General features: G+C 45.5%; 9 protein-coding genes across 9 annotated transcripts; 6 read left to right on the top strand and 3 right to left on the bottom strand.

The window, feature by feature from the left end:
* Positions 1-67: 67 nt before the first annotated feature.
* Positions 68-1,337, top strand: N7469_000139 (phosphatase PAP2 family protein; the record flags this gene model as incomplete). The annotated part of the gene is made up of 3 exons (XM_056639059.1): positions 68-150; positions 213-727; positions 787-1,337. 3 exons carry the CDS (start codon positions 68-70, stop codon positions 1,335-1,337), a joined length of 1,149 nt encoding a protein of 382 aa, XP_056504816.1.
* A 732-nt stretch (positions 1,338-2,069) lies between these two features.
* Positions 2,070-2,706, bottom strand: N7469_000138 (NuoB/complex I 20 kDa subunit family protein; the record flags this gene model as incomplete). The annotated part of the gene is made up of 2 exons (XM_056639058.1): positions 2,070-2,520; positions 2,576-2,706. 2 exons carry the CDS (start codon positions 2,704-2,706, stop codon positions 2,070-2,072), a joined length of 582 nt encoding a protein of 193 aa, XP_056504815.1.
* A 387-nt stretch (positions 2,707-3,093) lies between these two features.
* On the top strand, positions 3,094-5,317 carry N7469_000137 (Zn(II)2Cys6 transcription factor; the record flags this gene model as incomplete). Its single annotated transcript, XM_056639057.1, has 7 exons — positions 3,094-3,224; positions 3,278-4,051; positions 4,102-4,168; positions 4,223-4,409; positions 4,478-4,637; positions 4,690-4,839; positions 4,888-5,317. The coding sequence occupies 7 exons, from the start codon at positions 3,094-3,096 to the stop codon at positions 5,315-5,317; spliced, it is 1,899 nt and encodes a 632-aa protein (XP_056504814.1).
* A 366-nt stretch (positions 5,318-5,683) lies between these two features.
* N7469_000136 (Short-chain dehydrogenase/reductase SDR) lies at positions 5,684-6,621 on the top strand (the record flags this gene model as incomplete). The annotated part of the gene is made up of 4 exons (XM_056639056.1): positions 5,684-5,994; positions 6,064-6,171; positions 6,226-6,382; positions 6,436-6,621. The coding sequence occupies 4 exons, from the start codon at positions 5,684-5,686 to the stop codon at positions 6,619-6,621; spliced, it is 762 nt and encodes a 253-aa protein (XP_056504813.1).
* Positions 6,622-6,739: 118 nt separating this feature from the next.
* N7469_000135 (uncharacterized protein) lies at positions 6,740-7,146 on the bottom strand (the record flags this gene model as incomplete). The annotated part of the gene is made up of 3 exons (XM_056639055.1): positions 6,740-6,743; positions 6,802-6,970; positions 7,032-7,146. The coding sequence occupies 3 exons, from the start codon at positions 7,144-7,146 to the stop codon at positions 6,740-6,742; spliced, it is 288 nt and encodes a 95-aa protein (XP_056504812.1).
* A 970-nt stretch (positions 7,147-8,116) lies between these two features.
* On the top strand, positions 8,117-9,140 carry N7469_000134 (uncharacterized protein; the record flags this gene model as incomplete). Its single annotated transcript, XM_056639054.1, has 2 exons — positions 8,117-8,628; positions 8,681-9,140. The coding sequence occupies 2 exons, from the start codon at positions 8,117-8,119 to the stop codon at positions 9,138-9,140; spliced, it is 972 nt and encodes a 323-aa protein (XP_056504811.1).
* Positions 9,141-9,377: 237 nt separating this feature from the next.
* On the top strand, positions 9,378-9,758 carry N7469_000133 (uncharacterized protein; the record flags this gene model as incomplete). The annotated part of the gene is made up of 2 exons (XM_056639053.1): positions 9,378-9,411; positions 9,466-9,758. The coding sequence occupies 2 exons, from the start codon at positions 9,378-9,380 to the stop codon at positions 9,756-9,758; spliced, it is 327 nt and encodes a 108-aa protein (XP_056504810.1).
* Positions 9,759-9,778: 20 nt separating this feature from the next.
* N7469_000132 (NAD(P)/FAD-dependent oxidoreductase) lies at positions 9,779-10,948 on the top strand (the record flags this gene model as incomplete). Its single annotated transcript, XM_056639052.1, has 2 exons — positions 9,779-10,006; positions 10,073-10,948. The coding sequence occupies 2 exons, from the start codon at positions 9,779-9,781 to the stop codon at positions 10,946-10,948; spliced, it is 1,104 nt and encodes a 367-aa protein (XP_056504809.1).
* A 559-nt stretch (positions 10,949-11,507) lies between these two features.
* Positions 11,508-13,585, bottom strand: N7469_000131 (mediator of RNA polymerase II transcription subunit 17; the record flags this gene model as incomplete). Its single annotated transcript, XM_056639051.1, has 3 exons — positions 11,508-12,784; positions 12,853-13,238; positions 13,326-13,585. The coding sequence occupies 3 exons, from the start codon at positions 13,583-13,585 to the stop codon at positions 11,508-11,510; spliced, it is 1,923 nt and encodes a 640-aa protein (XP_056504808.1).
* Positions 13,586-13,636: the final 51 nt, after the last annotated feature.

The following is a 13,636-nucleotide window of genomic DNA, read 5'->3' as shown; positions in this document are numbered from 1 at the left end:
TCTAACAATTACCGAATACTCGATGCCAAATTCGTACTGTATACTGGTATACGTATAGATCGCGACAATGCAAATGCCTCTACAAGATCTGCTAGCGCGGATATCTACACTCTTGGTTATATCCTACGCGATTGATTGGATCTTTATCATGTACGTCGCTCTAATCGGCCCGAACTTCAACTTGAAACAATGAACAGCTAATTCTTCTACAGTGGGATTGCACTTATTGGATATGGATTCTCTAAACTCGACCCAAATCAACACCCCTTCGATCTAACCGATCCAACAATTTCCTTCCCCTACAAAGAGAAAGAGACCGTTTCGAACTCAACCCTCGTCTTAACAGGCCTCATGGCTCCCGCCGTACTAATACTCCTTGGAGCACTACTCATAGTCCCCGGATCAGCAACGGAAGGCGGTGCTCGTCCTTCAGTATCACAAATTCTGCGTCGGAGGGTTTGGGAGTGGAATGCTGGATGGATGGGACTTGCGGTTTCACTTGCTGGATGTTGGATGGCGACGCAAGGATTGAAGGATCTTGTCGGTAAACCTCGACCGGATTTACTTGCAAGATGCAATCCGAATTTAAACGCCATTGAGGAGAATCTTGTTGGTGGACTTGGTGTTGCTGGGGCACCTCTCATTGTGTCGTGGGAAATCTGTCAGGATCAATCTGATCGGTTGAAAGTAGATGGATTTTCGTCTTTTCCTTCCGGCCACTCTTCCTGTAAGCATTAAACACAACATCTTGGGTGATTGGGAAATATACTGATGTTTGCGATTTAGTTGCTTTCTCCGGATTGGCTTATTTGACGCTATGGTTCTGCGCCAAATTCTCCGTCGGATTCCCATATTTATCATATTTCCCAACAGAAGGCCAGAATTACTCCAATGATCGTACATCAGTACGAACACGCGGTGCAGCACCACCCGTTCTGATGATGATTTTTGCCCTCGTTCCCATCGCAACAGCTTCATTCATTGCCGCTTCGCGCTGGGCTGATTGTCGACATCATGGGTTCGATGTCATTTTTGGCTCTGCATTGGGTATAGTATTTGCGTACATTGGATTCCGTATGTATCATATGCCTATTCAACGTGGAGCTGGATGGGCTTGGGGACCGCGAGCTCGTCGTCGAGCTTTTATTCGGGGAATTGGATTTCCCAGTTCGGTGGGTATTGATTCCTGGTCTTATGTGTCGAAGGCTGAGCAGGGAAATGCGAATGGTGTTGAGACTGAGTATCGTGCTGCTCATGATAGTGGGTATGCTGAACGTGATGTTGAGAGTATTCCGATGGAAGAACGGGGGGTTCATGATGCGGCTGAAAGGGTATAAGTCGGGGACTGCCTTTATAGAGCTATTTCGGTACATTCTTTAATATATAGCATGCCAATGGATTGGAATCAATCAGATTAATCTAAAGATGTTGAACATGGGGGTTCTTTCATGCACAAGTTTGATCCTATGTAAGAATTGGTGGACCTTTATAGATATCGCGAAAAGGAGCGACCTTGCTTGGACTAGAACGCTAGAAACTCGTTACCTGCTCGTATGGTATATCACAGTCGAATTGACAGCTATCGCAAATAAATTTGAATCTAGGTGCTTTCAAGATAGAAGAAGACTCCTGGGAGTGATTCATCGGACGAAGAGTAAAGAGGCGTTTGCGAAGATATACGCAATCCCATAGAGAGTCGGGATGAATCCCATATACCCCGAGGCACAGTTATATCCCCTGAATGTACCAAGCTAAGCCGATTAGATGATGCAGATCGATGTATCTATAATGAACGCTTTAACCTAGTTGAGACTCACCAGTCCTACTTTTTTTCCCTTGAAGTACATAGAGCCAGTAATGGAACTGGCTGCATAGCACGGGTCTCGAGGAGTCTAAACAACTGCATTCCATTCGTCACAGATTCTCAAATAAAGTAAATGACATTTTCGGTAATACAAGTTCAGACTGCCTGTAAATTCCGCTGATGTAGGGACAGCTGCTGAGAGAAGTAGGCTAGACACGGTTGAACTCCGGGAAGTTGCAAAGCAGAATCAAAATAGACAGCTTGATCAACGCCTATACCACATTCTCGTAGTATGTGTCCTGCGCATCTTCTTCTGAATCAAGAAAATTCCATAGAGGAGTGCTTCTGGAGTGGGAGGACAACCAGGAACGTAAATGTCAACAGGTACGAGACGGTCCACACCACGTACAACACTGTAGCTGTAATGATAATAACCACCTCCATTGGCGCAGCTCCCCATACTAATAACCCACTTTGGATCAGGCATCTGGTCGTAGAGAAGTCGTAGAGCAGGACCCATCTTGTTGGTGACTGTTCCTGCAACGATCATCACATCTGCTTGTCGGGGCGAGGCTCGAAAAATAATACCGAGTCGATCTTGATCATAGCGTGGCATTGAAGCGCTCATCATTTCAACTCCACAGCATGCAAGGCCGAATGCCAGTGGCCATAGAGAGCCTTGTCTTTCCCAGTTGATGAGTTGATCGACTTTAGTCCTGTGAGATAGCCGGTGGAGTTAGAATGGAAGCTGAGAATGTTCAAGCGGAATACCGTACAATAAGTAACCAGCTGCTCCATCTTTGGTTCCATTTGATGGCACTGATAAAGAGGTTGGCTTTGGCCTTGTCAGCTTGTGCTGAGAGCGTGTCTGTGGTGATACTGTTGGTAAGAGAATCTGCCATGGGGGAGTTGGTCGATGGAGAAGAGATCTCAGCGAGAACATCTTTCTGGCAGTGGAGAAAAAGAAACGTAGAAAGAAGAATAGACAGAGGCTGATAGAAGGGGAATGCAATAGAAGAGAAGCAAAGACGTTTTGATAAAAAAAAGAAGAGAAGAAGGGAAAAGTGAAGAAGGTGCGGTCGTACAGTAAAAATGGACCAATCAGAACGCAGAGAAGTCGGCGAAGTCGGCGAGGTTTGCAGTTCGCGCTTTCCTCGACTTCGCCGATTTCAACTTGTCGCACCTGCCGAATTCGACAAACTTCAAGCACAAACAAACAGTTGAATCTATATTTAGATATAATTCTATATCTAGATCTATAGATCTATAGATTTGTACTTATACGACCAATGCCAGTCAAGGTGGCCTGTCAAGCTTGTCATGGCCGTCGGGTGAAATGTGATCGCGAGGAAGGGACTGCTTGTTCGAATTGTCGCCTTGCCGGACGTCATTGTGAACCTTTCATTTCACGCAGAGGACGGTATGTCTCCTATGCAGACAGGTTTGAGGTGCAGTGGAGCTAACGTCGTCTAGGAGGAGAAAGGAGCCTCTTTCATCTTCGCAGATTCAATTGCCGAAGGCAAGAGACCAAAGATACCCACAGCAGTACCAATATCAGCAGCATCAGTACCACCACCAACATTATCACCAGCACCAACACTCCCAGCAAGAACCCTGTTTCCCATCACTCAACCCAAGTGGGATCACGCCTTATGTGGGCGATGCGTCGAATCTCAATTATCTGATTCAACAATTTGGAAATCCATTCCGAGGCACGGCTGATATCCACCCTCTTGAAGATCGACTCCAAGCAGCAATGTTAAACAGATTGGGTCTCTCAACAACCAAAGAACTCGACCGAATCAACACATACACCACCGAAAGACTTCGACTCGAAGGTGCCTTCGAAGTCCCATCACAAGAGACCAGTAGAGCCCTTCTCAATTCATACTTCGATCATTCCCTCGCCTCATTACCCGTGATCGACCGAACTCGATTTCTACATTCTCTCGAGAACAATTCCACTTCCCGTCTCCTCTTGAATGCTGTTTATCTTGCTGGTACTTCCTACTGCTCGGAAGAGATCATCTCAGCAGCTGGGTTCCCATCACGATACCTTGCTAGTTTGACGTTTTATCGGAGAGCTAAAGCTCTGTATGATGCTGGGTATGAGAAGGATGCTGTTGCCACTATTCAGGGTACTTTCCTTATATGCCATTGGTGGAGTGGTCTTTTAGAACCAAAGGATCCATGGTATTGGCTTGGGATATCTGTGGGGATGGCGCAGGCACTGGGGATGCATCAAGAGTGAGTTATGCGTGTGCCTAGTTTGGATCTTGCTTATCTTTTTGTGATAGGAAGTCATACATCCGAATGAATGATGCGGATCGGAAAATCTGGAGACGATTATGGTGGATGATTTATGTTCGTCAATTGTTACTGTCTCTGAATCCTGTATACTGTTGCTAAGTCGATCAGGCTATGGACATAAATTTGTCAATGCTGCTGGATCGCCCTCCCCGTGTTCAAGGAAGGCTGTGTAATGTGAGACCGCTATCAGAAGATGACTTTGATTTGTCTTCAGATGTGGAGACAGAAGCTCCTGGGAGGATTCTCCCCGAGGCAGACCTCTTCGCCATTCATGCCGTTCAGTTGGCTCGCATTGGTACGTCCAATCCAGGTCACCCTGCAATCTATTTTTTGCAAGTTACAGTATGCTGAGGTTGAGTCTAGTGGACCAATTCTACACCATTAAATTCGATGAAACAAGTGCTCGATCGCAGGATGTCTGTCTAGAGCAGATTTCCCGATGGGCATCATGTTTACCAGCAGACTTTCAAAACATCACGGCGGACAGTAGTCCCTGGGCTATGATCACGAATATCCTTTACCAGTAAGTGCATGGAATGAAGATAAAAATGCGCGTATGTTATTAATGATATCAGGCAATACCGTCTGCTTTTACATCGAAGTAATCCCAGGTTCTCGCACAACACAGGACAAGGGACCCCGACATTCGAAATATGCACACAGATCTACCATGTCCTAGAACTCATCGTCCTGAAAGACCTAGCTTACTCAGCTGCAGCATCTATGTGAGTAATTTCGAGAGACAATTGAAGTAGAGATACTAAGTATACCAGCATTGCCCCTGTTCTATCCACACTTTCAATCCACATTGTAAATATCCACGGCGGAAATCCAGGCTTGAGAATGATTTCAGAAAATCGAGCTCGTTTCTGCATGAATATTCTGGATAAACTACAAGATCGGTTTCCTATCGTTGCATCCTCTTATCCGATTTTCGAGGCTCTTCTTAAGCGATATTCGGTAAATATTGCTTCAAATGATAACACTCGACAGGGTAATCTGCAGCCAAGTAATTTGGACAAAGGAGGTTCAGTGGGAAATGCTGCTGGTCAATCTACACATGATCCTCAACCTAGTGGTGATTACCAGGGTGAATTTGGTCATTTCCTGCAAGATGGTATGGGTGCGACGTTCTCTTTTCCACTTCCCTTTGGGAACTTGTTTGAGGATATTCTTCTTAGTTCACCACCGCCGGAAGACTGAGTGGATACTCTCTTTAATAACTGTATATTTAGGCCCTGATTAAATGCGATCAATCTTGAAGCAGATATTCCTAGTATACCCCAGAGCGGATCCATAATTATTCGTCCAATTTGAAGTAACAAGATAATGTAGAACATTACCAGGCTAGAAATAGAGATACTATAAGAGTATCCTCTCATCGATAGTATTATTATTATCATCATTCTCAACTTTATACTTAGTAATTCCACAATTTCATAGTTATTAATAACCACCGGATTTAACGGAATTAGTCAAATAACCTCCACTCCATCAACTTCAACTTCATCAACTAACAAACACCCCAGCTTAACCACTCTCCCTCATCCCAAATCATATATCACAATCATGGCCTCATTTCTCATCACCGGCTCTTCCCGCGGTCTAGGACTAGCCCTCGCAAAAAGACTCGCATCTCTGCCCAACGGCCAAGTGGGAACTATCTTCGCGACCGCTCGGCAGGATAATTCTCCGCAATTAAAGGAACTCATTGGTCAATCTTCCGGACGCGTTGAATTCGTGAATTTGGATGTTACTAGTCAAACGAGTGTCCAGGAAGCGAGACGATCGGTTGAGGAGAAGTTACAGGGGAAGGGATTGGATTATTTGATTAACAATGCGGGCGCGTTGGATTGGAATAATGCTGGGGTTGTGGGGATGTAAGTGTTCCTGTAGATTTGAATGGCTTATTACTTAGATGATCTTGACTTTGCTAATGAGATTCAAAGGGACAATCTGAATGAAATATTTAATTTGAATGTCACTGGAGTACATGAAGTGACGCGGGCTTTTCTGCCCTTGTTGCGTCGTGGAGAGAAGAAAGCTGTGATCAATATGTGAGAGGTACTCAATGCTCGTCAACATGAACTTAAACTGATGGAATGAAATAGTTCGACGACTCTTGGGTCTATCTCTCGAGCTCATGTCTATGAACAATCGCTTACGCCTGCTTACAAGATTACCAAAGCTGCGTTGAATATGCTGAGTGTACAGTATGCGCAACAATTCGCTTCTGAGGGATTTACGTTTCTGCTCGTCAGTCCTGGTGTAAGTCTTTGATATAGGGAGATAGAGAGGAAAGTTTTATTGACGTATCTTAGTGGCTGCAAACCGATCTTGGGGGTTCCAGGGCGGATTTGCCGGTTGAGATTGGCGCGGAGAAAGTGGTTGATATAGTGCTCAAGGCTCGGCCCGCTCAAAATGGTAAATTCGTTAATATCCACATCCCAGGTTGGGAGAATGCTTCGGGAAATAATCAGTATGAAGGGGGCGAGATTGAGTGGTAGGCTACGGGCTTTACTACAGTACGGAAGTTCAAGCTACTTTACGGAAATAGATAGTTTCAATGATTGTTTTAGATACAGTGTATTCTGATGATATGTGTAACTTGTGATAGTAGAGGATTTAGCTATAACGTGATGTTAGACCATTGAATTGTCTTCTCAAGGAAGATATTTGAAACTTACCCATCACACTTGTGGCTACCCTCCTGGGACGAGTCCTTGCATCCACTCTTGCAAAGCTTGGGATGACCAACGATACCGGGGTTCTTGCAATGGAAGAGGACATTCTTGATATCCTCGTTCTCCAAGTCACTGCCCTTCAGTACATCCTTAAGGTCGGCTTCGGTGAAGCCTGCATATAGTCAGTTAGCGGGCCAGACTAGAAGGATGAAATCAAATTGACTATAACCCACCCTTAGACTTAATCAGAACATCTGAGCAATAGTCAAAGCTAGGGGTGCAAGTCTTGTCAGCCAGACCTGACGAAACAAGGGCAAAGACCGCGAGCAAGACCGAGGAGAACTTCATCTTGACTTTTGGAGGAAGAAGATGGAAATCGCAATTGAGAGAAGGTGTTGCTCATTTTATTCTCCCCGCAAAGAAAAAACAATCCATACATTCCTCTCAGCTTGAAAAGCTTGGTGCGCATGTTTCTGGTGGGAATGTGAGTTGTTTGGTATGAGGTTACGCCATGCTGCATACCGCGCATACCAGATGTCGGCATACATAGCCGTGAAAGATCAGGGAAATTAGAAATGAATGAATGATTCTGTTTATTGGCTCGGCTTGGTATAAAGATGCCATGGTGTCTGATACCCCAGAATGTACAGTACGTACATATGTAGTTCGCCATGTGAACCTGTCATTTCTGCATGAAAGAGCTACTCGACGGGAATTTACATCAAAGTGTTGATATGATCGATGCATCAAGCCGGCACCATTGTGTAATAATAACTGCCTTCATCTGTGCATAGTAGATATCATAGATATAGTAAACCATAAATGCAGCAAAGTAAGTCAACTATTAACAAACGCCATCGCACTCTCTTCTCCCAATGCAGCCAAGCCAACGAATGCAAATAGTCTCTCAAAGCGTCTACTTACCCTCGAACCAAAATTGAATCACTGACTTCCAGCTTCCTTTATGTGATAAATTGAGACATAACTAGCCAAATTCTGCACTAGTTCGCTTTTTGGTGGAAATTGAGACTGCTCTGGTCCCTGCCAAGCTGGTAGTGGATGGGGCGGAGATTGACAAGCGAGGTCTTTGAGCCTCAGGGCCATAAAGTGATGCTCCACAAATTGAACTACTGTAGATTGAGGAGAACACCTCAAAGTGCATAAAATGGAGGTTAATTTCCACCGGCCAGTTTTAGGGTCCGACATGGCTTTGTTCCTTTACGAGACAGTCTGATTCTTCTCCTACAAGCAACTCTCCCTCGAAAAGGAATCAAAGAAACCCCCCCTTTCAGAAAGAAATCGAATACTTCATACTAAAATGACGACCCTAACCGTCCGCGGCACAGTCTTCAGTGATGAAACAGGCCCCTTCACAATCCCAAATTATCGATACACGTTCCAAAATAATGGCCCTCTCACAACAACATACATACCACCACCAAGATGTACAGATCCAAGCAGATTGACCCTCGCATATCGAGCAGGATTCAGAGAAGAGGAGGAGCATTTACCTCCGCGTGGCTTTTATAATGTGGACTGCGCAATGACCGAGTATTTAGATTGCATGCCCACATCCACCACGACACCAATGACAATGGCAGAGGAACAAAGTGTACCGATTGGAGTATACTACTCACCTGGTATTCATTGCCCCAGTGGTTGGGAGACGATTGCACAAGCTGCACGCGACGGTGACAATGTTCCTACAACTTCTGGGGCGATGAGCTTGAATGCGCCCGAGTCGATGAGCTTTCCATATCACTATTATACGGCTGCATTGATGGCCAGTTCTTTGAAACCTAGTGAGACCATCGCGGTCTGTTGCCCAAGGTATGCAATGTCCCTACTTCTATTGAGTATCCTCAACTAATATGTTCATCAGTGGCTACACAGCTGATAGATTCGGCGGATGTTGGGATACAGTCACATCTTATACCCCGACAGCAGGATGTCAAGTTTATGCCTCAATGCACACGACTTGGGACTTATCTACCGAAACATATACGGCCTGGGAAGCTGAAAGAACAAAATTACATGCCGTTAATGTTCGAAGTTCTCTCACTACCATAACTTACACTGAAACCTGGGACTCTGATCTCGCGACACTCCTTACGCCTTTCGCTTCTGTCACTGCTGTGACTATGATTCATCACGAGTCTGATATCAAGACGGATGCAAAAGTAGCTACGCAGACTGGGGATATTGAAAAGGCTGTCAAATCTACACCAAATACTGCTGCCAGGTTACAATCGAGGAGAACCTTATGGGATGGACTTGAAATGTCGCTAGGAGCTTCTGTTATTGCGATTGTGTTGGGGGCTGCTATTATCTTGCCTCTTTAGTACATAAACTTGTATATATTCTCTGTCGCAGTCTGTATAGTCTTCTCTTTATATAGAATAATAATAATATTTCAACTCCAACTCAACCTCGGCTTGAACCATCCAAACCATTCCTAACGAGGCATCTCCACGCGCAGAAATCGTCAAGATAAGATAAACCCCGCATGAAGATGGGATATAAAATGCATCTTCATCCACTCCTGCATTTACAGCCAACATACTATTGCACAACTCACAATGACATCCAACAAGAACTGTGACATCGAGCAAAGTAAGACTAATAAATAACCTCCGATATGATATTCACAACTAACAAATGAACAAGTTACCAAACTCGTCAACGCAGATCCAGGCTTACCAAGGGAAAGCCCAACATCATCATACTGGCAACAACCACCACACTTTCTCTCAAACATTCAATCCCCAACTCTCCCCAAAGAAAAAGACTATGCGATAATAGGATCCGGAATAACAGGTCTATCAATCGCCAAAACACTTTTGGCATCCCACCCAACAGTCAAAATCACAATTTTAGAAGCTCGAACACTTTGTTCGGGTGCTACGGGCCGGAATGGCGGACAAATGGCCGCTAATGTGGGGAGGAATATAGTCATTTAGCGACGATTTATGGATCAGAAATGGCAGGGAATATTGCGAAATTCACGTTGAAGAATTTAGAATGTATGAGGGGATTGATTGAGGAGTTTGATGTGAAGGAGAGTAGTGAAGTTCAGGAATTGAGGAAGTTGAGGGTTTTTATGACGGGGGAGAAATTTGAAGCGTTTAAGGAGAGTATTGAGAAGTTGGAGGGGGATCATCCTTCTTTGAAGGGAATTTATAGTATTCTTGATGGGGATGCGTTGAAGGTATCCCTTTTCTTTTCTTTTGAATGATATCTGGCTGATCTGGTATTTGCTGATGATTGACTCTAGGAGTATGGAATTCATGGCGCTGTTGGAGGAGCATTACTTCCAGCCGGTACAGTCTGGCCATATCGACTTGTGACGAAGGTTTTTGCGGATATTTTGAAGAAATATCCAGATCGTCTCACTATAGAGACTAATACCCCGGTGAAAAACGTGGAGTATGATGCTGCATGCGCAACGCAGAATGCATATACACTTCATACATCTCGCGGTCCACTTCGTGCTGGGAATGTCATTTATGCTACTAATGGATATACGGGACATCTTCTTCCAAGACTTCGAGGTAGGATTCATCCTTTCAAGGGGACGATGACGGTCCAGGATCCGGGTCACTCTGTATCGAATCAGGGAGAGAATATCTCTTGGGGATTTCACTACACGCCAACGTATGATGCTGCGACGGGAAGATCGGGGTATGGATTGTATTACCTGGGACAGAGTGTTAAGACAGGGTATTTTTATTTTGGAGGTGAGGATGCCAGAGTTGACGAGACTGTTTCTGCGGATGATAGTTTTGTAGGCGAGCACTCTGTTGCGCATCTGCGAAGTGTTTTGCCTGGGTTTTTCGGAAAGGATGCGTCTCCCCATTGGAAACTTGTGAGTTCTTGGAGTGGAATAATGGGCTTTTCGTCGGATGGATTACCCTTGGTTGGACGTTTGCCGTCTTCGCTTTCCGGGCGTAGTGGTCAAGGGGAATGGATCGCAGCTGTATTTAATGGGTATGGAATGGCGAATTGCTTGTTAAGCGGAGAGGCTGTTGCTTTGATGGCTTTGGGCAAAAGTGTTGATTGGCTTCCTGGGGCATATAGGTTGGGCGAGGAGAGGTTGAAGAGTGCTTTGACTGAGCGAGAGTCTGTTCAGGCGTTGACTGCGAAACTGTAATTAAGAGAGTTCCTAGGGATGATGAGCTGGATCTAGCCCTTTTCAATTGAAATGATTCATTTGATTCTTGGTAGAAAGCCACCCAATGGCGTATTTTGATCGATTGATTTATGCATAGGAGTTGATTATAGACACGGCGTCCAAGTACCACCACGCTGGAGGACAGCCATGATATTAGATATTGGAATTTCTTCGCAAGTAAGAACGTAGCAGATTACTGCAATTCTCTTTCAGGCTTCCCATTCCGCAGTTCCATCTCTTCGTCGTGGCTTCAAATTCGAAGATTGTAAAATTCTGCAACCCCACTCTACCAGTGATGCGCGGGATGCAAAAAACAAAAAAGCTTCAAGCCTCACAGCACAAAAAGACAATGCTGAAAGAGCAAAAAGATGGACTCGCGGGGAATCGAACCCCGGACCACTCCCATGCTAAGGGAGTATTATACCACTAAACCACAAGCCCGCTTGTTGTGGTGGATCGGACGGAAAACGGTCTCAGATGCCGGTGGAGAATCGGGCCCGGCCCGATTGATATCGGCAGAGAATCGGCGAAGAATCGGCTAGCTCGATGATTCGGCCACAGCGAAGGCCATTGCAGAAGAGTGTTGGTTTAGACTGTCGGGTAAATGCTGCAGTTTCCAGGTCTTGCGACTTGAATCTTGAGATCGGTCTTCTGCGGCTCCCATACTGACTTCGTCGATGTTGCGTACTAGATAGGTTTCAAGGGAGAGCTGGTCGCGGGATAAAGTGATGCGCATTTTCTTGTGTTTCTCCGGGTGGTCATAGGCAAGTAATAATTCACCCATATGAGGGTACATGGGAACCCACCATTTCTTGTCTTGTGTGTTGGTAGCCTTTTCAGCCTCCTCGGTCGGCGTAGATGAAACTTTCATGACAAGGTCGAGCAGAAGAAGGTGGGCAATAGCCGCCTCTACCTCCTCTCTCAGACTGAGAATTCCGGGAGATTTGAGGTCTGAAATTGAAGGGAGACTGAAGGAGACATCGTATTGTGTGCCAAAAGGTGGGAATGACATATTCGTCTTCATTTTCACAGTGAAAGAACTGTTGGGCATGAGAAGGTTGCCCTGGAAAATGGACTCAATGGGTCGTAAGGAGCTCGAAACAAGACGTTCAAGGGCATTCGAGGAGGAAAGCTGATGGGATATTTTCCAACTGGAAAACATGTTGGCCGTGGATTTGGGAATCTGGAAGCCTGACGACCGTAGAGTACTGGTGATGTCGTGGATGAATGATTCGAGATAACGGGCCTGGCAGATGTGCTGGAGGTATGCGAGGGCAGGACGTAAAAGATGATATTCAGGATTAGGCCGTTTCTTTGGAGTCAAAGGAGGTGGAATCTGCGTTCGTCGATGTAGATTTTGACGATGGGCAAAGCACAGTAGTACGCGCATAGAATGAGCTACACCATCTGCAAGCACGGAATCTTGATGGGATGATTCCTGCTCATCAGAAAGAATATCCTCGCTGACATCCACCAGATCAAGTAGAATCTCCAAATCATCAGCTGCCGGAATCTGAATGAGATTCTGGCGTGTCGTCACACCACAGCTCGCCATCGACCTAGCTTCTCGAACCAATTCATGAAACAGTTCATCTTCGAAAAGAGAGTCTCGCGCTTGAAGGATCCGTTGTTCAATCGTTTCTGCATCACCAGAGGCAGTGCCGACCTTTGTACACCCTGTAACCTTCGAGCCTCGCTTCACGCGAACCCTGACAAAGCGTGAACCTGTTGGTACCAATCCCTGATCCAATACCAAGCTTCCATCATTGGTGCGACGTAAAGAAGCTAATCCACGATCGCGGAAAGCAGGCGTAGCTGGTTTCAATAGTTAGAGCGGGGGGTTCACCAGATAGGTATGCTCATCTGTTTATGAGTTCACTCACCTTCAAGAAATCCATACTGCACACCGAGAGACTGTCTCTCCCGTGGAAGCCTGGAGACCTTCCATCCTTGATCTTTAACCGCCAGCACCAAATTCCAGTATTTCGTCTCTGCCTCCACTTCTTTCTCCAACCGCGATGCCGCACCCAGTAGTTTATTAGCTGCCGAGTTGAAGTTCTGAATCCTCCACCCTCTTGAGACTGTCGCAATGTCTTTATTCGCCGATTCTGGTTTCGGAGGAGGATGTACGACTTCGGAATTGAGCGAGCCAACGGGTGCGATTTGTTTAAGATATGCGGACATTGAGGTTTCGGCTTGACGAGGGGCATGTTTGGACAATAATAGCGATACAAAGTCGAGAGCGAACATCGTTTCCATATGGGAGGCCCTATAACATTATCTGATTAGCTTCAATGTTCTTAAACCTAATCGTTCGTCAGGAATCTTCTCCCCATGGGTGGTATACATCGCAAACTGGGTTATCTCCGCGCGCCGCTTGTACAGCTCCTCCTTGCGCTCAGTGGTATCCATGTCTTTTTTGTCGTCGTTCTCCTCTGAATCCACCGGTCCTCCATATTCCTCCTCTTCTGCGAGCTTCGAAAGAAGAACTTCCTCATTGACATTGCGAAAGTTACCCCATTGTTCATTGATCTGGGCGATTTCAACCGGTAAAGTATCAGGACGGTCGGATTTCTCCACAACAGGACGAAGTGGAAGAGTAAATGAATCAGCCATAATTTCAAAGGGCAACTTCCATTCAACAATCAATTAAAACCTGAATTGGGC

The sequence above is a fragment of the Penicillium citrinum genome (assembly GCF_028827155.1).
Source record: "Penicillium citrinum strain IBT 23319 chromosome Unknown utg000001l:1.0-4955037.0:1.0-4956770.0, whole genome shotgun sequence".
Taxonomy (NCBI): domain Eukaryota; kingdom Fungi; phylum Ascomycota; class Eurotiomycetes; order Eurotiales; family Aspergillaceae; genus Penicillium; species Penicillium citrinum.
This window is presented reverse-complemented; position numbering and strand designations above follow the sequence as displayed.